The sequence below is a fragment of the Amia ocellicauda genome, chromosome 16 (genome assembly GCF_036373705.1).
Source record: "Amia ocellicauda isolate fAmiCal2 chromosome 16, fAmiCal2.hap1, whole genome shotgun sequence".
Taxonomy (NCBI): Eukaryota; Metazoa; Chordata; class Actinopteri; order Amiiformes; family Amiidae; genus Amia; species Amia ocellicauda.
Window position 1 is genome coordinate 9,683,964 of NC_089865.1, and position 24,820 is coordinate 9,708,783.

Below are 24,820 nucleotides of genomic sequence, written 5' to 3' on the forward strand. Positions count from 1 at the left end.
TTCTGTTGTAGGAATGACTTGCCAGGCACGGACATCTTACACAGAGGATGAAGTGCTTTGGGGTCATCGTTTCTTCCCCGTCATTTCTCTCGAAGAGGGTTTCTTTAAAGTCGACTACTCCCAGTTCCACGCCACGTTTGAAGTTCCAACCCCTCCTTACAGTGTGAAAGAACAAGAGGAAATGCTTCTCCTCTCTTCTCCTTTGATGGCACCTTCTCTGAGCAACAGTGGGGGGGAGAAGAACAACTCTGTGGATGGGTTGGAAACACTCGAGGACACAAGTACCAAAATCCCATCCAAACTGCAAAAGATGACGGGAAGGGAGGACTTTCCCAGGAAGTTGCTGAGGATGAGTTCCACCACCTCTGAGAAAGCCTACAGCCTGGGGGACTTGCCCATGAAACTGCAGCGCATAAGCTCGGTCCCTGGGAACTCGGAGGAGAAACTTGTTTCAAAGACAACCAAGATGAGCTCTGACCCTATGAGCCAATCAGTTGCAGACTTGCCACCTAAATTGCAGAAGCTTGCTGGTGGAGGAAGAATGGATGGACATCTGCCTCCAAAACTGAGAAAAATGAATTCGGACCGGTTTACATAACTACAATTCTATGCTCCCCCTTCCCGTGACACTATTTTTAGTTTGATTAAAAGGATGAGATTCTGAATTTAAGATTATTCTTCATCTATAAATATATCTATATATCTATATATATCTATATATATCTATATATATATATATATATATATATATATATATATATATATATATATATACACACACCAGGTAGGATAAAGAAATTCAGCACTACATGCATTCTTGGGTGTAAGTATAAATGCTTTGATGAAAGACCTCCGATATTTTTCAGGTCATTGTATTATTAGCATAAACTGGCATGTAAGTATCACAATGCGCATGTAATACTGCATTTACTTTTCTGGCATGGCATTTATATCTAAAATTATTATTTTGCAAAAAAAAAATTAAAAAAAAGTTTTAAAAATATATAAAACAAATCTATAAAATAAAGCCAGAGAGCCAAAGTGCGCTCTTACCATTCTAGCACAGAAGAATAATTTAGGAGATATTGATGAGAGACAGTGAAGAGTGTCTTTTTTTTGGTTTTATTATTTACGGTCATTCAATGTGAAAGTGAGTTTTTTCTTAACTACTATTTTTGAATGCATGTTATCCGTATGGAAATTAAGAGAACGGGAGATACTGGAGCCAGAGATTTAGCCTTAAATATATTGCCCTGTTTATTTCACTGCTTTGTTTTTGCTGTTAAATATGTATGATTAGGATTTAATTATATTTTGTCATAAAAAGCAGATTTGGCATTTGTTATGGCTGGGCAAAAAATGTATTGCCGATATCCCAAATCATATTATTAGCATGATTTAAAGTAGAAAAAGATCACTCAGTTCTACACAGAATTGGTTTTCAATCAATATTGCAGTTTTAGATCCTCAACTGTGAATTGAAAACCTACAATTAGTCCCAAGTACATCATAACATTTTAATTGTTTAAAAGTTTTCTATGTGAAAGAACTGTAGCAATAATTACATCTTGCTTTGACCACATGAAACATATTAGCCCCACAGACACTTAATTCTGTCAGGGAAAAATAAATAGTTTTGACGAAAAGCTTAATTATTTTCTGCCATGATTAAAAATCTTCAGGGTTCAAGATTTATTTCAGAAATATTTTTAAGCAAGCTCTGACACTTTGCAATTAACTGACTGCATAAACAATACCATGCTTCGATAATGTATATAACTGCAGGCTTAACCATTTGAGGCATATTTGAATTATTAATGAAAGATTTTGCCAGTATCTGATCTGTTTTTAAAATAGTAATTCAATCTTATACTTGAAATAGGCTAGAGAGAAACTTATTTCTCCCATAACAGATTAATACAATTTTAGAATATCTTTAATTATCATGGTGGATCAGCATATCAACAAAACTGATCACTTCATCTTCAGAAGTTTTGAAGTGGAATTTAAATCCCAATAAAACACCTGAGATGATAACTCACAAAGGTTAGATAAAGTGTGTGATTGTCCTCAGAGGAGAAAGGCATTTAAGGATAATCGCTTGCAACTGAAATAAAGGGATCTCTGCCTATTTAAAATATTCCATTAATGTCTACAAAAAAGCAGAGATATCGGTGTTGGTGAATTAAAAGATACACTGTATAAAGTCTTATATACAGAAGCAGTCTGCTGAGGAGGCAAGGTTTGGTCAAACTGCAGAATTCATTTTCCCTATAATTCATTACGAGCATTGAAGGGCTTTTTTAGGATTGATCTAGAAACATAACAGTTTTTGCTCAGCCTTTAATGTTTTGGTCAAAATGGTAAAGGGAGCTGACTGCACAGCAGGTCTGTGTTTTCGAAGAGCACTGTAAAATTTAAGCCTGCATAATGCTGTAAATTGTAAATAGAAATGTCTACCAAACAAACTAGATTTTCAGGCATGCAGAATATTTATTGTATAAAAACACAAGTTTAAAAATGGACTTGTACGCATTATTACTGTAACCTGATCCTGTATTAAACTTTTCAGAGATTGGTTGGGTTTAGATTTTTACAAAGTCTCATTTTGCTACTTGGTAATATTGTCTCTTTTTCTGATGATTCTTTTAATAATACATTTGAATTGTGATTACTTATAAATGTAGGTTTGTAACCTGAATAGGGCCTTAAATTTCTGATATTTTATTTAGAACTCTTTAAAAATATATATATTTTACGTTCTGCTTTTCTTATGTAGGGTTTTACATCAGTGCAGGAGAACTTAATTTTTCTGCTGCATAGGTTGTATGTCTCTGTATAAATACTTTCTGCTTGATGCATGAATATTTCATGGATACATGTCTTAAAAAGTTTCAACATCCTAATACATGAATTGTTTTAGTTTGCTCAGTTTGTTTCTGTGATATATTCTTGTTTTTTATGTTTCTTTGCTTTGTTTTTTTGTGTTCCTAAATTGTATCTTAACACATAGGCAAGATGGTCTAACTAACTAATGTATAATCATAAAATGTTCAAACAAATCATGCCAAAGAACAGCTAAACAATGAAATTAATCAATATTAATATTTCAATTAAAAACAAAAGGGGCAGAATAAATAAATCAAACGCAAAACCAATTAACGAATTATGTATATATACACACACACAAACCTTTAAGTAAATACACCAAAATACAATCATTATTGAGCTGCAACAAGGGTATACACATTAAAGAAAGCAATCTCCGAAACTGATGGCTAGTCTCAGTTCCAGACTCACCAATAAGATAGTGGGAGAGCCAGACAAGGATGGGGGAGATCACAGGGAACATTTTTATTCTTCAGTCCAGTGATGGTGTTACTTGCCAAGATTACTAGACTTTTTAAGTTACTGAAACAAGAACCTTACTTGGATTTTACAGTCATGTCCGATTACAATTATTGTAGCACTTCACACGTAAGCAAAAATGTTCCACATCCAAATCATTAAATTATTAAATGAAGTTGTTACTTCAATTGTACCTGTTTACAGATAAACCAAGGTTCCTAGCCCGTTCTCATGGTAATGCTGTACATCAAAGGCCTGCTTGACCCAGGTCTGCAGTCCATTGAGAGTTGGCAACACACTCATATGTGTTAAGATGCTGCAACATATGCTAGTTAATGAGGATTTGTGCTAATTAAACTAGGAAGCCTTTCTTAATAGGATTTTTATTCATGGTTGAATTGTCCCTACCATACGACACATTACCTATATGTATGGTTAGTTTATAATATGATAATAGTGTCAAGGTAGCTCAAATACATACCATGATAGTAAAAGCCTGTTTCATTATTATAATTGTCTACCAGCGTTCTAAGCAAATTACTTCGGTCAGCATTAGCATTAATCACTGCTGGAAGAAAAAGATTTCACGTTCACCATTACATTTCACTTAAATACCACTTCACAATGTTTTGTTACTCCACAAATAGTTTTATGTGACCACGAGAAATATATATATTCTTTGTCTTTCATCACTGGCAGTGTTTCCATATCAATTATTAGAAAATATTGTGATTTTAGGATCCAAACCTCCAAATAATTTAAATGTATAAATACTCTTAGTGCACTAATACACTAATGTAGGTTAATAACAATGTCACTGAAGTGGAAATGGATGTATATTTGGGAGTCTAATCAATATCAAATTAAAAAAAATGGTATTGAATCAGAGCTTTACTTAAAAAACATTTAAAACAAACAATATCCAGCTATTGCTTATCACAGACTGTGCAGCCAATCTGACACCCTGAAGCATAAGGTTCCCTGTAGCCCTTGTTCTTTCTTTCTTTTTACCCTTGTAATCAATAGAGCAGCGAACAGGTAAATGACATCCGTTACCTCGAAATTATTACGTTGCTCCCGACTGCCCTCAATCAAACAAAGAGCTCACAAGCTTTTACATTTCCTATATAAATAACTTCAATCAGTTTTAATGAAACCTGTCCTTAAAACCACTTAAAGTTCATATTTAATATGAACATCTGATTTTCATGGAATGCAACATTTCTATTAATTTCTAAAAAGTCATCTTTCAGTTGCCGTTAAATCCCTTTTGTGAATATATACCTTTATGTGGGCAATTTGCCTCATGTATACAAGCATACAGTATTATGCTTGAAAGGTTTTCTGTGGTAGCAAAGGCACTCCGATTCCGAGTTGGTCAAATGTTTCTTATTAAAGGTCTGTTTAGACAGAGCTCTGAAATGTAAAATTGGGGCCTCTTATTTATCATAAGGTGAAAATATATTGTTGACATGAACACACTTAAATTATACTATTGTCTTTATAACTGGCATCATCATTACTTGACATATAGTTCACTGTGACTGCTCCATTAACAGGAAATGATAGTCATTATATGTCAATTACACAAATAAATTACATTTAGTGGCAGAAAATACTGCAATTTAATTACATAATCTTTAATAATGATGAATCCTAGACTGTGTCTATTATGTAGACACTGACATAAAAAAATTGAAATGGAAAAACATACTAACATCTTTTCATGTATTGATAAAGCTGAAAATAAATGCCTTTTAACAGACCCGTCAAAAATCCCAATACTTGATAGTAGCATTTAGTTGCAGAGATGATTGTTCCTTCCAGTGCAAATTTGGCATCAGATACAGTGATTTTAATTTGCGATTGGTGGATGGGTCAAGGTTTTAATTTGGTCTAGTCTAGTTTTTCTTTTTCAGAACATAAACATATCCTGCAGAGTACATTTAAAACCAGACTGATTAGATATTTTGTGAATGCTATATTTGATTTCTTTGGACCATTTATTTTCTATTTAATATATTTTATTTTTAATAGTCACTGAGCAGAATGTGATGAATAAGAAAATACCCTGGATTTCCTCATTAAAAAGTTTTTAATCGTGAAATACTTCAACAATGTGTTTTAATGTGTATTACATACATTTTATTCTATTGGGTTTAATCAAGAAAGCTTCCAGTGGTTTGGTTAATTTCAAACCTCCCCTCATTGAATATATACATGCTTTTTTTCTCCATTTGAAATTTCATTATTCTTTCTACATGAATGAAACTAATCTTGTGAAAACAAAATGCAAAAAGTACATTAGTTACGATAAAATTGATTTTTAAAAATATTTAATTCCAAAGTAATTTAAACACCTTGAAAAACTCCCTTCGTGGAGTCTGGAAAGTACCATGCATCAACTTTCTGCACCCTTAACACTATAATCAAAGTGATTTGGGTATATAAATTAGGCTTTACCAACATCTTATATTGCTATTTTGAAAATCAAGCTGAATGTTGTTTTTTTATGTCTGACTAGGGATACTACAAAAACTCTAAAAAATAAATCAAATTTAAAATTATTATTAGACCAACAGCTATTGCTTGAAATTGCCTTCATTTATTAAGAATTTTACATTTTAGTGCAACAGAAAGTGATATTGCACATATTTCTGATTTATATATTTCATTTGCTTTACTAAGAATTCAGATCATTTTAAATAAGCCAAAATGGAGAGAATAATGTTCAAGATGAAAAAATATATATTCTATCTTCTCATTACGCACTTCAATATTCTATATAGTTCAATGTTCAGACTATTTCTGACTATTTTGGAGGTGAAAAATATGAGTCATCATGCTGTTCAAATCCAAGCACAGCCTATGTATAATTTGCAAATTTAATTTTTGTTGACAGCCTCCCAGCTGGGTTTTATTGCACAAGTGGAGCCTTTGTGCCTCCTTGCAATTGTAGCTAATAAGACTCTTCAAGTACCAATAAATCACTTTAATGTGAGCTGAAAAAGAACCTCCAATCAATACATTTTACAAAATGATCTTAAGATATATATTTCACTTAGTCTTATTATTATTATTATTACAAACCTATAACATGTTGACTGTATAATGTACATTAAAAATAAATAAAAACAAATGAATATAACTAAATGCATATAATAACTCTCTAATGGCACTCAAAGCTTTTCAAATAAGTATTATTTTTCATAAACAGAAATATTAATTACCTTGAGATTTTTTGTTTTATTTTATATAATTTGCAGAGTTTGTACATGTTATTTATAATTTATAGGTTAATATTAGGATTTTATTAATAATACATAATGTATTTTGTTCTCCACTTGATTGTCTTCATAATAGGTACATATCTCTTCAAAATCTTCAAAATACGTATCCATAACTTCATTACAGCCGTCATTAAATATTGGGGTGAGATGTAATTTGTGGTCAATTTCTCTACCTTTTGGCACAAGTCTGTCTTGTCAAGCTTTTGTAATACTTATTTCCTTCTATCATTGTTTTAGCGTGCTCACTCAGCTCGTTCTTTTGACAATCACTTGCCAAAGTCGTTGACCTGTGGGATTTTAATATCATGCAACTGCATTCGTTTTCGTGTGGTCAGTCAATGGATCCGAACTGCCGTCATAGACACAGATGCCAAGCAACCCAAGAAAGCCGCAAACCTCAAACCAAAAGCCAAAAGACGAGATGACAGGAGATTCCTACACTCTTGAGAAGTGGAGAGGGGAGAGGAGCTACAATAATCCTATAAACCCTTCCTTAATCCATTCCTCCCTCTTCAAACAGTTGCAGCACCATGTTAAAATAAGGGACACCAGATTTAAAACCTGAAAGAGGTTGGGTTTTATTACCGGTCAACACCACCTATCACAAAAGTATCTGAGCACTGTACAAGGTCAACAAGAACACATTTCCTTCATATTTCATGTTCCTGCAGATTAATAAATAGCTATTACATAATTTCAAATATACCCGTTTCTGCATAATGTACAGAATTAAAAGTAAATTGCACTCAACGAAAATATGTATACACACAAATGAAGATTTTTTCTCTTGGTGGCATGTACAAAATGCACTTTTATAAGTCATCAGTGTTAGTCACAATTTGAAGAATATAGAAGTGGAAATATTTTGGAAGGCAATCACCTGTAGCCACTTATAATGCAAAATCAGAACATTAACATTTGCATGGTGGGGGGAAAAAATAGCAAAAGCGCTACAAGTATCCACACATTGCAATGAAAAAGGAATATTTTAATATGTGAGAGTAAAGTGAAAGAAAATGTGGTAGGAACTGTATAACTTCTGTCTGGTTTGGTTTTAATGATATTATGTTAATCATATATTTAAGCATTCCTTAAAAACATACTCATATATTATAGACTATCACCACCCTTGTCCTAATGAGAAAAAAGTATTTGGGTTCCAGCCAGCCAATGTTGGACATACCAGTTTACCCACATAAGTCCAATGATGGACAACCATCAACTATCAACTCACTAATTGCTTTACACAGCAGATCCAGTTACACGTCCAGAGCCTTTAACATTACTTTGCACTGCTGATGTACAATTATGTATGTATTAAACAAGATTTACAACGATGTAAAAGTTTGTAAGTAGAGAAAGCCAGCTGGCAAGCAACCAGTAGCTGACAGTAGGATAAATGTAATTAATTTAAATCACATCTTTATCCATTTAAAAGCACCTAATGTATACAGTGACAAGTAATTAAATGAAATTAAAGGTTGACATGCCTAGATATAAAATTATAAATAAACATTACACTGTGTGCTGCATTATTTTGCCTTGCTTGATTTCATCTAATCAAGGGTAAATTGTGACTGCATCCAGGCTCATTTAAACACCATGGTTTCCATGCAATAACATAATCGAAATCTAACATTACTGTACATAAATGCATATATAAATAAATACATATTTAAATAATAAAGAGGTAATCAGCAGTAACTAAGCCTGCATACGTACGTGTTTGCAAAGACCTTAGATTTAAGGTTAAAAAGTGGATTTGAATACAATATTAGTTTTATATAAATTACAGTGAGATTACTACTCATATAGGGGTCAGAGGAATACGCCATGTAAAATAAAAGTATCCCTTAAGTAAAACAGTAATACTGTTAAATGTTTTATGACGGTATCTGTAATGTAATATGCTTGTTGAGAACCATCTCTCAGCAAGTCTCAAAAGGCACAAAAGAAGCCGGGTATAAAGCAGGACAGATATTTTCCAAATGAATAACAATGAATCTACACAGTCAATGTTCTTTTACTGTTAATGTTTAATGAGCAAATTGACCTTGATGTTAAGATTAACCACGCTTACTGATCATCACCTGTAAAGTCTAAAAAGTGTGTACTGTACATGTCAATGCACATGTAACAAAATGTAAGCACATGGCTAGTAACATGTAACCAGTGTTATAATAAGATTGTGCTTGCAACCAACAATATACTGACTTAAAGAAAGTATATTTTACTACATTTGATTTGTATTCTAAAGGACCAGAGAGAGAGGTGACTCTTCTACCCGATATAAACATGCTTTTCAGTATTGTGGGTTTTATTTACAACTGATCAGTTGGTAGATATAGTTGGACAGATGAATAAATATGAATTTGATTTGATTACACAAACTGCTAAAAGACTAAGTGTGTAGGTTTCCAATAGAAACAATAAAAAGGTTAGTCATAGTTGTATGTGGGCGATTGCTTCCCATATTATCACCAGCTTGTTAGACTGAGATGGACAAATAAGAAATTATGCTTTCTCAGTACCAGTTTTGTGAGAGACAACTTATGTTACTGAGGCCATGGACCTGATTCCTCTGTAGACTGAGCACATCTGTTATCCCCTCATCAGCATAGCCCTTTTATTTAAGTCTACAAACCTCTTCCCTTGTCGGTCACCCCCTCCAATTGCTTGTCAGACACTGCTGCTGGGGACGGGGATGTGGATAAATGTTCTTTCCAATTATATTTTGAAAAATGCCCAAGATCTTTGCAAGTACCATGACAGAACCAAACTGATAATGTTGAATTGAAAGCAAGGCATTTTGTCTCTTCATTTGTTATGTTTGGATGACACATCATTCTAAAAGTAGGTGCTCTACCTTAACAGCCTTAAATGGACCTCAGTGGTAATGATTTAATGATGAGGTAATCCTGCTCTATTATTTAACTCTCAATTAAAATCTTACCAATTCCAAACAAAATAACACAGCTGTGCTTGTTTGGCCCTCAGTTATATATATGGAAAACCAACCTGCTTGGTCAATACATAATGGATTTGTAAAAGCTTGTTGAAATAGAAATAGTTACAAGAATAGCAACTACCAATTATCCCTGGGTTCACAGGACCAAACACTAACAGGTTTTAACGAACGCATCTCTTTAGTTTCGAACAGAGGGGACAAATGTGATTTGATTGAAGTACTAAAAATACTCACATGTATTGACAAATTCAACACAAAAGACTACTTCAAGGTCAAGCACAGACATGAGGTAAGAGCTGAGAGGAGGTGCATTTCGGACTTACTTTCTTTTTACAATAAGGGTGGGTATCTGGAATAAACAATCCCGTATCTGAAGCTAAATGAAACAGCTGGATGGCATTCCAGGTTTAATTAGCTGTGAACAACTGGGGAAAATAAAGATGGGCCAAATCAACTCTAGTTTTAAACCCCTTCTGGTCTCATGACACATAAAAGTCTGTTCCTAAGCCCCCAGCCAGTCCTCGTGATCTCTGTGCAGGTATCTATTTAACCCATCCTTGGGCCAATGGGGAACAAGGGTTTTACTGAGCTACCTGGGGAATTTATTTTAGTTTAGCACAGTCTGCTTCTTAAAGGGCCAGTGCTCCAAAGTGAATAAAAAGAGCAATCAACAAACGCAGAAACATTCAAGAAAGAACAAAAAGTATACACACGTAAAAATAAATATAAACTGCAGCACGTAATAAAGTGCAGGAAAAAATAAATACAGAAATTACATAAAGATGCCTCAAAGGTATTTTTTTTTTTTTTTTTGCAACTATTAAAAAATGAACCAAGCCCAATTGTATGTTTTCTGACACAGCCTACTTCTCAGCTTGCATAGTTATTCAGAAAGAAAAATACAAAACAGTTTTTATTTGAGTACTTAACATGCTACATAAAAGACAGGACTTTTTCTGTGTGTTGTTTCCTTTTCTTTTCAAATTGAAGATGTGCTGTTACATGTTTGCTTATGGATCAGCCCTTGTTTGAATACACAATCGCTAGAGAGAATGACTGAACTGTTTCAAAGAGATCACCACCAGCTATTGCCTTTTTAAAGCTCATATTATCATATTACTTGAAGGTTTAGAATTTAAAAACAATTAAAAACACATTTTTGTACTACCTACTTTCTTGGAATAAACGGGTAATCAATGCCTGCCTCCTTGAAGGTTCATTCTTTTTGCTTACACTATATAGAATACAAGAAGTCAAGCTTTTTACAATACATTGTGTAGATGAATGAGGGAAATGTAAACAAAAGCCTTAAGAAACTGGATATTGTTTTGCCATCAAAGACACATTTTTTGATTACATTATCTAAGTATAGATTACATACTATATACACATGTGTGGGAGACTTGACAGTGGTCCAGTTTAGTAGATAAAGGTTTATTGTGGGCACTGGTAAAGTAATCTACACACTTAAGAAAAGGATCTGCTATCCAGATATGTATTACTGTACATTTGTAATACTCACGTTTCTGTGTCATAGAGGAGCACCATTATATGAAATGGTGAAATATTTTGTCAACTTTTTTTAATGTCCCGCCCACTATATGTGACAGCAAGATTGTTCTTATAGATGAATGTGGACGGCCAGGAGATGGATTGTCCATTTACAGAATGCTGAAGTAAAGCATTCATCTTAAAAAAAAAAAAAGGGTCTCTTTAGACTCACAATGGGACTCTTGTTCAAAATGAAGCCATCACGAATTTGAGAGTGACAACAGAAAAAATATTAAGAGCGATTCTCCCTAGAACCGGTTGCTAAGGAAACATGAACAGTGCAACGTACAGCAGTGCCTCTAAATTCTGCAAATATTAAATAAGATTTGTAGAAATGCAGCTTTTGAAAGTCTGTGATCAAAGCTGAGTCAGCACGGCTTTGCAGCACAAGGGAAGCTACAGCAATGCCTGAGAGGAATGAAGATTATGAGCAGCAAAAACCTCTGTCTCTTTAATTATGCTGTTGCTGATGGTTTTTGTCAATTCTACGTCTACGTGCAGCCACCATTTATAGAACGCATCATTTTGATATATTTTTAATATCACATCTAGGAGCTTTTTAGATTATTTGTAAGATTGCATTTAAAAAATTATCTTTGCAACAATTTTCTTTTCCATACATTTTCGTATTACATTTCTGATATTTCCTGCAGGCTTTGCAGGTGTATTCAATATATTTTTACAACGAAGACTGGTAAAGCTTTGAGGATTTTGTGAACCAGATTTGCCCCTCATTTATATTCATGATGATGTAGTTTGACAAAAAGCAGGGTGTTAATATTAATGGAGGCATTCACCATAAGATTTTACCTAGCAAAAACAAACAAATTATGTATTATGCTACCAATTTGCTTTATAAATATCTGTATCTATAAATATCTGTTGTAACATTATAAATATTAATTTTGAATCGCTAATTTGACAGACTGATAGATATCCAACATGGTTGTCATTGGTCAAAAATATTTTAACCTGGAAACTGGAGCAGAATGTTTCTCTTCTCTTTTCATGAAACATCTTTGCTGATCAAATATGTAAATAGGATCGGTTCAGTGTGTGTTCAAAGCCACTGTGAAAATCGCAGATGCATATCGTTTCTCCTGTTGAACACTTTCATCAGCATGCTAATGTTTACAGCACATTTAATAATGGCTGCAGCTTGCCAAGCTTAACATCCAATTAAATAAATAATAATATATGATCAAAGCAGTCTAATGCCATTCAGTCCAGGTTCACAGAAGGTCTGAACCATTCAACAGTACAGATCTCAAGCATGCACTCAATCATATTTGGAAAATAAAAAGTGTGGAAAAAAAGACACTAAAACATATCATTATGAAAATGGGTATAAATGCTCCTCGTTCTTTAGACTTTTTACTTCCCTCCGCTTGACCTTTTACACATTACTGCACTTTCAGGATGTAATTCTATGTCCTTCTCAAAAGTCACACAATTCAACAATGCAATTCTCTTCATTTGACAGCTGGATCCTATTTTTAGATCTTATCTTACATATTGAGTAGAAAGTCTTATCTGAACTGATTTTAACCTGATCCTCTTGAATGGCATATGAGCAGGTTTTTACCATCATAGATCTGCATCAATTATAATCAATTCCCTTACCACACAGGCAGAAATATAACCAACATTTGTAACAGGTTGCACAATTAGAAAATAATGCAATTTGCTGGTTTAGTGAGGTGCAATCTGAAATGGACACATCTCAGTGAAATAAGCAAACATCAATGTCTGTGTAAGGTATGCTCCTTAAAAAGACTCATTATTTCTTGTTCCTGTACAAAGGAAAATCTCTTGAGGAAGAAATTACCTGTTTCTCTTTGATTTTCCTTTTTTTCTTCCTTTGAGCAATGCTTTTGTCTTCATTTTCAGACAATCAAAACATTACACACATAGAAACATGAATGAGACAAAGACCGGATTGGCTCATTGAAAACTTGAAGATATACTATATACTGTATGTACATCCACAGACGCACATGCAACACTCAGAGAACACCTACTGACCTTATTTTGAATGCTTCTGATATAATCTCTGTATGCATTTGCCAGTGCCGAACTCAGAATACTCCATAACCAGCCCGATCAGATATATCTCCCCCAATTTTCCTTGCAGCAGTTAAGTAAGCCAGCAGCAGTTTACAAGGGAAAAGAGATAGCTGCTCACTAGGAACCCTCAAAGGAATACAATATGCTTTGTTGTTATATCTTTTTTACTTAATCTTGCAAGTCTCCAGACCTACTTTCATACCTTATATTCCTTAACCAAGATGTCTTTAACAGGTACTCTACCACAGTCAGAGATCAAAGTCACTGTCCTTGTCCCTAAACTATAAATAGAATAAATGCACAAATGTCAAAATAACAACAATGCATCAACTTCAAAATAACAGTTATCTAAATACTAGCTGCAAAAATAAAGTATGTATATTTTTTAAACAATGTGATATTAGGTGTACCGTATAATACTACATAAAAAGTGTATTTGCCTGCCTTTAAAACCCAAATTCTCATACATGGAAAACAAAGAGGCAGAGAGACATATAATGTACCTTATAAAGACAAATCTAAAAACAATGCTTTCTAAACTAAGTACATTTAACTGCATCCCAAACTACACCTTAGCTTGGTCAAATTTCACATTTCGAATGTATCTTCTTTTGTACTGTGATTTTTATTTGTATTAAATATGCAACTTATCAAATACTATTATGTACATTTTGGGGGTCTGATACCTACATTGCAGTGCAAAAAGGACATTACTATAACCCATTTTATCACATCGGTAGGTTACCTGACCCATTTTATGGCCAGACAGCAGCCTAAACTCCATCCCTAGACAATGTATGTGTACAATTACAACTATTAGTTATTTTAATTCTATATTTTTACCCCTGAGAAGAAATTATAGAGAGTTCCCATATCTGAAGAAATAAAGGGCCGTAAGATATGTAATGCAGGCTTTTTTTTTTTTAATGTACATCATACTTAGCACTCCATCTGTTAAATATCAGCTGGAGGAAGTGTACTCTGCACTGAGTATGATTATGGTTATATTCCAAGGAAAAACCTTCTGGATCAAAATAACTGCTCAGATGTTCCTTCCCGTCTAAAATTAACATCTATTCCAAAACAGTGGGATGGAGAGGCGAAGGTGGGGGTTGTATTGTGAGGGTTGCCTTCTGGCCTTTTAAGCCTCTGATTGAAGAAGCTGAATAAGTATGCTGGTGTCATTTTAACATTTCACAAGGAGGTATCTCACTCAGTTTCAGAACAAAGAGAGTGATTGTGCTATCTGAAAGGCATAAGAACCCTTTATGTAGAAAGAAGGATTACTTTTGTATAGTTAAGAATATTAGGTTTTGTGAATTTATTACCATATCCCAAAAGGCTGTAAAAAGTAGTAGTCTTTACCATTTATTCATTGTTGCTCCAACAAACTCCTGTTCAACACAGTTTAATTAATAGGGTACTTCTAATTGTAGAATATTGAAATTTCAACTCCTTTTATACTGCAATTTAATCAATTTACTACCATAGGTTTATTTTAGTAGTTATAATAAATGAATAAATAAAAAGAGTGGTAAATAATCAATAAAATGAGATACCTTAACATTGAAAAAGTCTATTATATTGATTAACATTTCTTTTTTTAGACCTGAATTTATAAAGTACTCCTCCATATTTTCATGTGATAATTAGTAATTAATGATGCATTTTAAATGCTTTGTGATGAGGGTTTTACCTAGGAACAGCAAGCAGCCAGCCAAGTTATGTCTTCAATATAATGAAGGGACAATTTGAATTATATGGCTCATTTTAAATTTAACAATAAAGGATTTCCAACTGGAAATACTAAATAGTTTAAATGACTCTGCATTCCGGAAAATGTTTCCCATTTCTAACTATCAATTTTAAACCAAATGGATTTGATTTATTTACTTGTTAAGGAATGCTTTACAAATTAATATACTTAATTAGAATGTATTAAACACACTAAATGCACTCTATTGATTCTATGAGATGAGGACTATGAATCGTCTTCTAATACACACACAGAAGTGCACACCACTCAAGTTCATTTTCAATTAAAATTGTGGTGTTAAGTGTTGTAGGGATGGTATCAGGTATAGAGACATATATACACAATAATATAATTAAATAACATTGTAATATTGAAATAAATGTCTTCTGATTATGTTAAGTAATATCACAAACAGATATAGATGGCATAGCTTCAGATAACACCCCCTCACAAAAAGGACTATTCTGTCTGCATCAGAATGGCACGAGATTGTTTTAAACAGGGCTGGACAATCACTTTAGCATCACTCAGAGCCATGGGAAATTTTAAAAATAAATAAATAAGGTTTTGTGAATAATGCTGAGTAACACAATAGTTTTTCCTTCTCCAATACACTACAGTAGATCTGTGTAAGGCCTAGCAAAAAAACACTATCTATTTATAACCTTGGTTCACCTTATTGTAATGTTTTTTTAATGTGATCCAAAGAAGAAGACCCCCCCCCCCCCCAGCTTGCACACACAGTAGCTCACTGCAGGAGCAGACCTCCTAAACCTCTATCAACAGGGAGCTAATTAAACAAAATGCTTTAACACATGGTTGTTATAATAGAGGTGCTATGGTGCTGCCCTTAAAATAAATCTATGCATCTCCTTCTGGCCTTGATTGAAATACCTTGCACATGTGGAAATAGGAAATGTGTGCATTGATATTGTATTGACAAGAATAAACAGGTACAGGTCCTCGACTTAAAGGTCAGGCTAACACTAGCACTGCTTTCTAATACTGCCAAAAAGGACGGACGGAGCAATAAGACTGCTCAGAGACGCCCCGTCACATTGTAGCTCCATTATCAGTGATTCATTAACCTTAGGAGCCACGCTGTTAAGCACTTAAGGTATCAAAAACCATGAACAACAACCAAGGGACAATAAAGGAGCAAGAACATAGAAATATAATTGTCCTCCCCCACCTGTCATTCATTAACATTGCCCACAAAAATGAGTACATGTCTTAGAAACACAGGAATATTGATCCAGATTACAACAACAAAAAATAATCCTTGAATTTTTAAGTCAAATGTTGAACACCTGCTGGCTTGTCAATGTTGGCAGTGAGTTTCATGTACGTGTATACGTGAAAACATGAATTTATGTCATAACACGTTTAGTCAGTTATAAGAATGACTTGATGTTGTTGCGGTGAGTAGTGGAGAGCTTTACCATTAAGCGAAAGCTAAACACCTAATTAGAATACTGGATTGCCATTCTGCTTTCAATATATATGTTAATGTTACCACATTAAGATCCAAATAAGAGAATATTTCTTAGCTGACTTTAAAGGCGAACTCCAACTCAGATACAACACTATGTTATATTAAAGTATTATAATTGCTGAAGCATAAACAATGTGAAAAGACATAATAATTAAAGATAAACAGATTCCAAAGGTGGGACTGAAAAGTAGAATAGAAAAGTGTTCCTGGTAATTTCACCATCATGAGAGAAGGCATGTGGTTTATAAATGGTCATTAAAGCCTATACTACCTAAAATTGTATCTGATGCTATAGCCTATACTTGTGAGTGTCAGTCATGTACCCTTTGTACCACAAACGGCTGGACAAACAGCATGGAAGTGTTAAATAATTCACCTGAGGTGTTGCACTGCGTTCTGATGGGTTCAAAGATCAGAAAAGGGGCACTGAATTATCTGATCTTTGAGAGGATTTCTTGTCCCATTTATTTACTGCAGATGGATATTTGAAGCTGGTAAGATTTACTTTTAAATGCTGAGTTCTGTTGAAATGGTAAACATGAAGAACTTTTAAAATAACACAAGTGTAAAATTCCATGAAATATCTGGCAAAATCAACCTCTACAAATGATTCATCATCTTCCAAGATTAAGAGAAGTTTCAAGTCAAGGCAAATACATGCATCTTTATATCTGCCAAACAATAATATTAATATTTTTGCTGTCTAATGTCTATTTTTCTCTTGCGGTAGGTCCTGTTCTAAATAATGCAAGGCCTATGTGAAATGTTACCTTCAGAAAGAGTCTGTTTGACACTGCTGACATGTGCTTTTATCAAAATACATTGTACGCCTTTATATGCATTAGCAGGGTTCCAAAATGATCAAAACCACTTATTTTTGCATTTTAAGAATATTCCCATGCAGCATTTTCCATTTAAACATTTCCCATGTTACCATGACAACCAGAGAGTGCTCTGAGGAGAAGTTTTATAGTAGAAATTGAACAAACACTAATATTTAAGTACAGCTAATATTAATATATCTCACGGTGAGCATTAAACCAAGTGTTTAGAAAACACCTGTCAACTGATGTGGCGATTCGGGCACGCAGAGACAAAGATTATTAAAATGACTTTATTCACTAAGGTTTGGGTTAAAATGGTCAAACACAAATCTGACCCTATATCAGTCATTGACCCTTTAGACACAAGGTTGAATGAATCCTCATACATATATATTGCAGTGTTCCACCTCCCCTCCGTCACCCACTGTGTGAGGTCAGGGGTAGCACTCGAACAGGCCTCGCTGTCACTGGTTCTAACCTCCCTGTCTGAGCGCCCATGTCTGCATGAAGCCCTTCCGGCCGCTCCGCTCTGTCAGAGTCTCTGTGCACCGTCTTGCATTGTTCTTTAAAGAGCAACAGCTGTAAGTGCACTAGCTTCATTTGAAGAACTAAAATAGAAGAGCTTACCTTTACTTCCTTGACTATTTGTTCACCGCTGTCTCCTGCAGTATGTATTGCTACAATATAAACTTTTCACTTGCACAGAATTGAGTTCTACTGAGAGACACTTTACACACAGCCTGTCTTAACTAATTAACTAATTCAAACAACATTCTTGTCTTGACTGGCTCAGTGTTCAGGGTGTGAATACTCAGTTCAGATTACAATTGAGACTGTGAAACTTTACTGGATGTAGCGGTTGGATGGATGGAAATGGTTTTAGTTTGCACCATTTTAAAACAATAATAATAATGCTAATAATTAGTAACTTGTGAATTTTTATAAAGGAACAAAGGGTGAAAGATCTTGACAGTTCTACCTGAAATTACATACATTTAATACTAAGGATACATAGACCCAGTAAGAGAGAAAAATGAACGATACTTTTGTCTGCATTATATTCTTTGCAGTTTAAAGCTTGAAATGTGTTTTCCTTTGTCACTGCTGAAACAAACAGTAATAAATACAACACTGTGGTTAGATCATATGCATAATAACAATACCAACAGGATAACTTATTATAACCTATTAACATTGTTTATTTGTTGATTTAACGTGCAAGATGAAGCATTTTAAAAATAGTTTATCTATGTCATGTGCTATGTTGAGTTATCCTTTAATATTAACCTTCAGTCCAATCTTTTTTTTTTTTTCTGTCCCCTTTTTTTATATTTAGACAGTTATTTTTATAAATGCACTAGAGCACTAGAGACTAGCTCTAATATAGGGTAAAAAATAGATGGCCTAGAAGAACAGGCAGACAGGTCAGATGATTTAAGAATGAGAAATGATCGGTGTTGATACAGACGAGTTTATTTCATTAGGGCTAATACCAAAAGCTCTTCTTAAAAATAAATAAATAAGAGCATCAGTGGTGTCACGGTAACAGACATATATATTAGTACAGTTAATCAGACTAAAAGGCAAAAAAAAAAAAAACACAGTGAGGCTCTTCTATTTCAAGACATGCCCTTGTGGTAGTTCTTCAGTTTATTATGCAAAATTGATGATGTAATAATGAGTAATTTAGGATTTTATGATATCATCTAATAAACAATAACAGGCAATGTTCCTTGAGAAGTAAGTACAGTCATTTATAGAACAGAGATGCACATTTCCCCACAATAAATCCAACACAGAAGACTAATCTTATGCTTCAAGATTTAATATAACCACCTCTGAAAAAGGCAAACATCGAACAAATCTAGTGGCTGAAGCGAGTATTACAGACAATGTTCACACTGATCTAGCAACATTATTACTCACTCTCACCAATCACTTATCACCAATAAGTTTTCGTAAAAAATATATTTCTCCAAGAATTATACAAATAAAAAGAGGAACATTTTTACTTAAGAAAACAGTGGCCAGGCAATTAAAATTGGTCAATCTGGTTGCATTCCGTGCCAGGAAAATTATTCAGTGTGGTTTGCTTAAAATATACAAGCCATCTGTTCCCCTTTATCCTTATGCTCAAACCTGCAATCATGCTTAATTTATATTCTCATTAATCAAATGATATACTGACAATTGTCTGTACTTTATTATGAACACTGGAATAAAAAAATAATAATCTCTGGAAATGTACACACAAATACAGGGTCCAGATTGTAGTATTTATTTCTATGAAGCATACCATGAGATGTTTTATTTAACATTAAAGGCTATCCTCCAGTAAGCTCTTCAGAGCACTATTACTTACAAGCTAAACACACACAAACTAAAAACAACCATTCCGATGTATTAAACACAGCTGGATACATTTTTGTTAAGTATATAAAAAACTCTTTCAAAGTGTGAATTACTAATTTTAATGTAATTTGTATTATCTTGCCCTATTATGCTTTCTTGTAAACAGTATGCTTTGAATCAATAACACTAGAGCAATGGTGTGCTCTGCTGAGACACTGTGTTGTCAAGGAATGTTATTCTACTCTGACATACTCATTAATTTGCAGAACTGCTTTAATTTGCATGCCTTTTCTTGTCACACAACAATAACTACCATTTACAGGCCAGTAGAGTGGATTTGCAAAATGTCTATATATATTGTATTGTTGAAAACATTTCATAGATTGTTTTTATTTGTGTAAAGAGGTTTATCCACACGTCTCACTTAGTGGAGATAGACAGTCTTTATATTGTAATTTGATCAACCTAATTTCAGCATTTTCACTACACCATAGGATGTGTCTTACCAATAAATATCATGGAAAAAGATTGACTTTGATAAACCACAACAGTATGACAGACACAGCTTATCACAGCTAATGCACACTGAGCACTGCAATGGTCATTGAGTTTACAGAACAGTAAAATAAAATTTAAAAAACTATATCTAAAAATATATTAAAACACACACATTTATATATGCACAGTTTGTTCACGTACAATGTATGTTAATATATTTTGTATCATACTTTCAGACTGTTATAATCATATTTATTGCATTCATCTGTACGCTAAATCTAGTCAAATCAAAAACTGAATTATTGTAAAACTAATTAAACAGATAATTTAGATATGTTAATTTAGAGTGCTTTTGATCTTAATAAAAACATTGTATTGAAATTCAGGAAAGAGAAGGTGGTTTCATCCCAGAACTGTAAGCTACAGACAGGTTAAGGGAATTCCTTGACTTCAGCTTTAAAAAAATATGGCCTTGGGGGAGGTTTGATTAATGTCTTCAAGTGTACCCTAAATAATACCATATATCAGGTTGAGTACCAAGCCTAAAAACTGCAGAATATACCTAGAAGTAATAAGTGGGGGTAAATTCAGGCTTTTAGATTGCTTTCAAATAAATTATGTATAGGTTCTAAAAATATATATTAAGGAAAATATATAAATAAATACTAATTTGTTATGTATGAAAAAAAAGGTTTTTGAAGGTAATTAAACAGAATTCAACTGAAAGGGGTGGCACGAGGCCTACCATTTAAGAATCAAATTTTAATGAGCATCTTACAACTTAACCTGAAAATAATTACAATCCCAGCTATAATTGCCCAAGTTTACAAATAAGTTTGCAAACAAAGCGCTGTTTAAACTCACATGGTAAAATGATGCGTCTGTAATAATAATGAGAGGACATTTCAAATATTTTGAAATGGTGAAGCATTAGCTGTTGTTAAAACCCTGGCCCTTGTTATTTATAATGTGAAACACTATCTACCTAATGGACCTCAACTCAAACCGTATTTCGAGGTCATTACTGCAATCAGTGAAGCACAGAAAACAGCCCAAATGTACATTTCTCAATGGTAACGGACAGCAAATACAATACATTCATGGAAATTTCTCAAAACTGCACTCTGCATTATCAATATCCTTGTAAGATTTTTTTTCTGACTTCTTTCATTATTGTCTTAACCATGTGCTGAAGCGCTTGTGTGCCTTAAGAGGGCCTTGGAATTGTTTCAATGGGTTTAATAGTTGTTACAGAACTTAAGTGATTCTATTTATTTATTTTTGTCTTTAAGATTAATGTTTTTTCCGATGATAGGGTAACAACTGTGTTTTACAGTGTATTTAAATAAGACCATATGCATCTGAGCGGGCCTTAAAATCCATACTTGAGTGTAGGCCAAGACTCTTGAATTTGGCCTAGTGAATAAGTGTTAAGTTAAATGACCTTCAGGCAGATGGAACCTTGGCTTTAATTCTAATCAAAAGCATGTAAAGATTCTCAACCTTGGAGCCTTTGATTACACTAAAAATAGAAATAACTGTCCTTGAATTAAACCTGCTTGAAAAAGTATGTAGGACATGAGATATTAAAGATGTAAAAAAATTATTAATAACTGTCCAGATTCAAAGCAGTCTGATATATGGTATAGCACATATACATTGAAATTAAATAAATGCTACATTCTACATTTATCATAGGGGGAAAAAGAAATAAGTTAGGCTTGATTTTAAATCTATCCTAAAACTGCATCTGAGGAAAAGTAATGGAATTTGTATTCACTGGGGAATGTTCAGGAATGTGATTCTCACAAGTGTCCCCTGAAGTTCTCCATTTCATTCATCCTGTTATTTATTAATTATTTATTGTGTGTTGCTTCTGAAGTGCACAGTTTTGGTGTCTTATGAACTACAATATAATTGTTTTTGGTCTTCTGAGACCTTTCTGAGAATGTTTTCGATTTATCAAGCTATTTTGTAAAACCACAAGATTGCTTACAAAGCTGAAAACATCTCCCCACAGTAATGTGTTGTTATAAGAGAGAGAGAATATTTGTATTTCTATTTTCCCACAAGCATTGTGTATATATATATATATATATATATATATATATATATATATATATATATATATATAAACAAAACTCTTTTGTCTATTCTGAACAGAAACTTTAATATATACAGTGCCTTGCAAAAGTATTCAGACACTTCTGATGGTGTCCCATTTTCTGAAATTATAAAATGTATACACTTTTGTATACAATATTTTATTCATAACTTGAATGCTCAAATTGAAGACTGAAGGGTAAGATATATTACAGAAAATGTCAGCAACAACAAGAGAGAAATAATTAGATTTTTTTTGATTGGATAAGTATTCAAAGCCTTCAACTCAACCCTAGTTGCTTGGGGATAACTTAAAGACAGCTGTTTTCAACAGGATTCAAGTCAGGACTAGGCCACTCAAGGACATTCGCTTCCTAATTCTTAAGCCACTCCAGTGTAGCTTTGGCCTTGTGTTTTGGATCATTGTCCTGCTGAAAGGTGAATTGTTGCCCCAGTTTTAATTATTTAAATCCTAACAAGTTTTCCAGTCCCTGCTGGGGAGAAGTATCCACCACCAAGCTTGACTGTATGGATGGTGTGACAGGGGAGGGGTTTCTGCACACTTTCGTAGGGACCAGATCGAAAACATCACTCTATCAAAGCTGCCATTGGCCCCTGCGCATGTCATTCAGAACAGGTCCCTTCCCACTTCCTGTTCTATAAAATGTGGCGTCTATGCAGGTTCGTCCTCTTATGCCATTTTGCTGGACCCGAGAACGTGAGATGTCTGTGTTCCATTAGACCTTAAAAACTGCATATTTGCGCTTTCGGTTTCAGTTTCAGTTCACAAATAGAGCATATAAAAATAATAATCGTGTTAATATAGTGCCATATATTATCTGATTGCTTGCTGGTTTTTTGTCCACAGGGCTTTTTCCTCGACAGCAGGAGGCAGTAAAATCTGAGGTTGGACGTGACGGGACCGGTCCCTTCCATTGGGAACCCAGTGTTGGCGGCAGTCGAGCCCCAGTAGCCTACGGGCTCTGGCTCCTGCCTTTCCTCTCCCAGTCTGCCCCTGTTGAGTGCATGGAGTAGGGGACCACTGCTGTTGTCCTCCAGCGGAGTGGCCACCGCTCTGATGTCCCATGTGTGGCGCATGAGCTGACTCCTGCACCCCGGGGTGTAGTTCATTTCTATGAAATCTAATTGTCAGCACAATGGAACTCTTCCACTCTGTACTATTCAGTGGAGTTGGATGCTCCTGTGCTGCACGCTGACAGCATGAAGGTCTTGCCGTCGCGTGGTATGTACATATTGTAAATTTCTGTTCAGCTCAGCTACTCTGTTGACTAGCTGGCTATGTATTCTGTTGTTTCTCATTGGGTCTGTAGCCTCGTTCCTATGGGATCAGGGGTCCATGATAATGTGCGCAGGCTGCACAAGGTGCTTGACTGCCCGTGCCAGATATTGTGCAAGTAGATTTGGCCTCGCTCCTAGCTGCACTAGCACAACAGCCGGCCTTGCTATTGTAAGCGGAGGGCATAAGAGTTAAACTCTGTAGCCCCGCTTTGTATATGCTGACTCTAGGTAAGAGCGTGACTACAGTCCTCCCTCTTGGGCAGCTTAGGTGCGGCCATACAGGGACCCTGAGGTTACAGTCTGGAGTTGTGTTGCCGAGGCTCCTAGCAGTACACCTTGGGGCAGGCACCCTTATCAGCTTGCTGCCTCCTCCCTTTCGATGGTTTTGCTATACAGTAACCCCTCCCCCTTGGGCAGTGCTTCTGACTTGAAAGATAACAATAGGTTGCAAATGTAACCCCGGTTATCTGAAAAAGGAAGCACTGCCCAAGGGTTGCAAGGTCACGCAGGAGTCCTGCTCCCGGCAAAAGACGACGAACCTGCGCTGACGTCACGTTTTATAGAACAGGAAGTGGCAAGGGACCTGTTCTGAGTAACGTGTGCAGGGGCCAATGGCAGCTTTGATAGAGTGATGTTTTGATCGGGTTCCTATGGAAGTGCGCAGAAACCCCTCCCCCTTGAGCAGTGCTACCTTTTTCAGATAACCGGGGTTGCATTTGCAACCTATCATTTCGGATTGGCGCCTCCACACGCTCCACACAGTGATACAACATCTGTGGAGCCGGTTTGGCCGTGCGGAAGTGGATCTCTTTCTCTTGGTCCACCCACTGCCCACTTTGGTTCTCCATCCAAGACCACTCGGGAACCCTAGGGATCGACGCACTAGCCCAAGCGTGGCTGAGCTGTCTCCTTTACGCATTCCCACTGCTCCCCCTTCTCCCGGTGGTCCTGGAGAAGGTCAGGTGGCCTCGCAGATTCTGGTTTGCAGACCTGATTTTATTCTGGAATCTTGAGAACACCAATTACTGCACACTGCAAATTAATTGTGTGGCTTTTCTGGCACCTGAATTCATGTAGGTTTGCCGCACCAAAGGGGTTGATTATTTATGCAATCATAACTTTTACATATTTAATTCATATGAATTCTCTATTTGAATTTCAATGTGTAATAACTACAAGCTTCAAAGCAATAGAATGTGAATTACTTATTTTTAATAATATTTAGCTTGCCACATGCTACATGTTTTTTAAGTAAGGGGAGAAATATCA

General features: G+C 34.8%; 1 protein-coding gene across 1 annotated transcript in view; it reads left to right on the forward strand.

The window, feature by feature from the left end:
* Positions 1–5,455, forward strand: part of kcnj3a (potassium inwardly rectifying channel subfamily J member 3a) — a 46,213-nt gene extending 40,758 nt beyond the window's left edge. Inside the window, exon 3 of the mRNA XM_066687795.1 lies at positions 12–5,455. Coding sequence (XP_066543892.1) covers positions 12–598 — 587 coding nt within the window. The 3' untranslated portion in view covers positions 599–5,455. The remainder of the gene's footprint in view (positions 1–11) is intronic.
* The last annotated feature ends 19,365 nt before the right edge of the window (positions 5,456–24,820 follow it).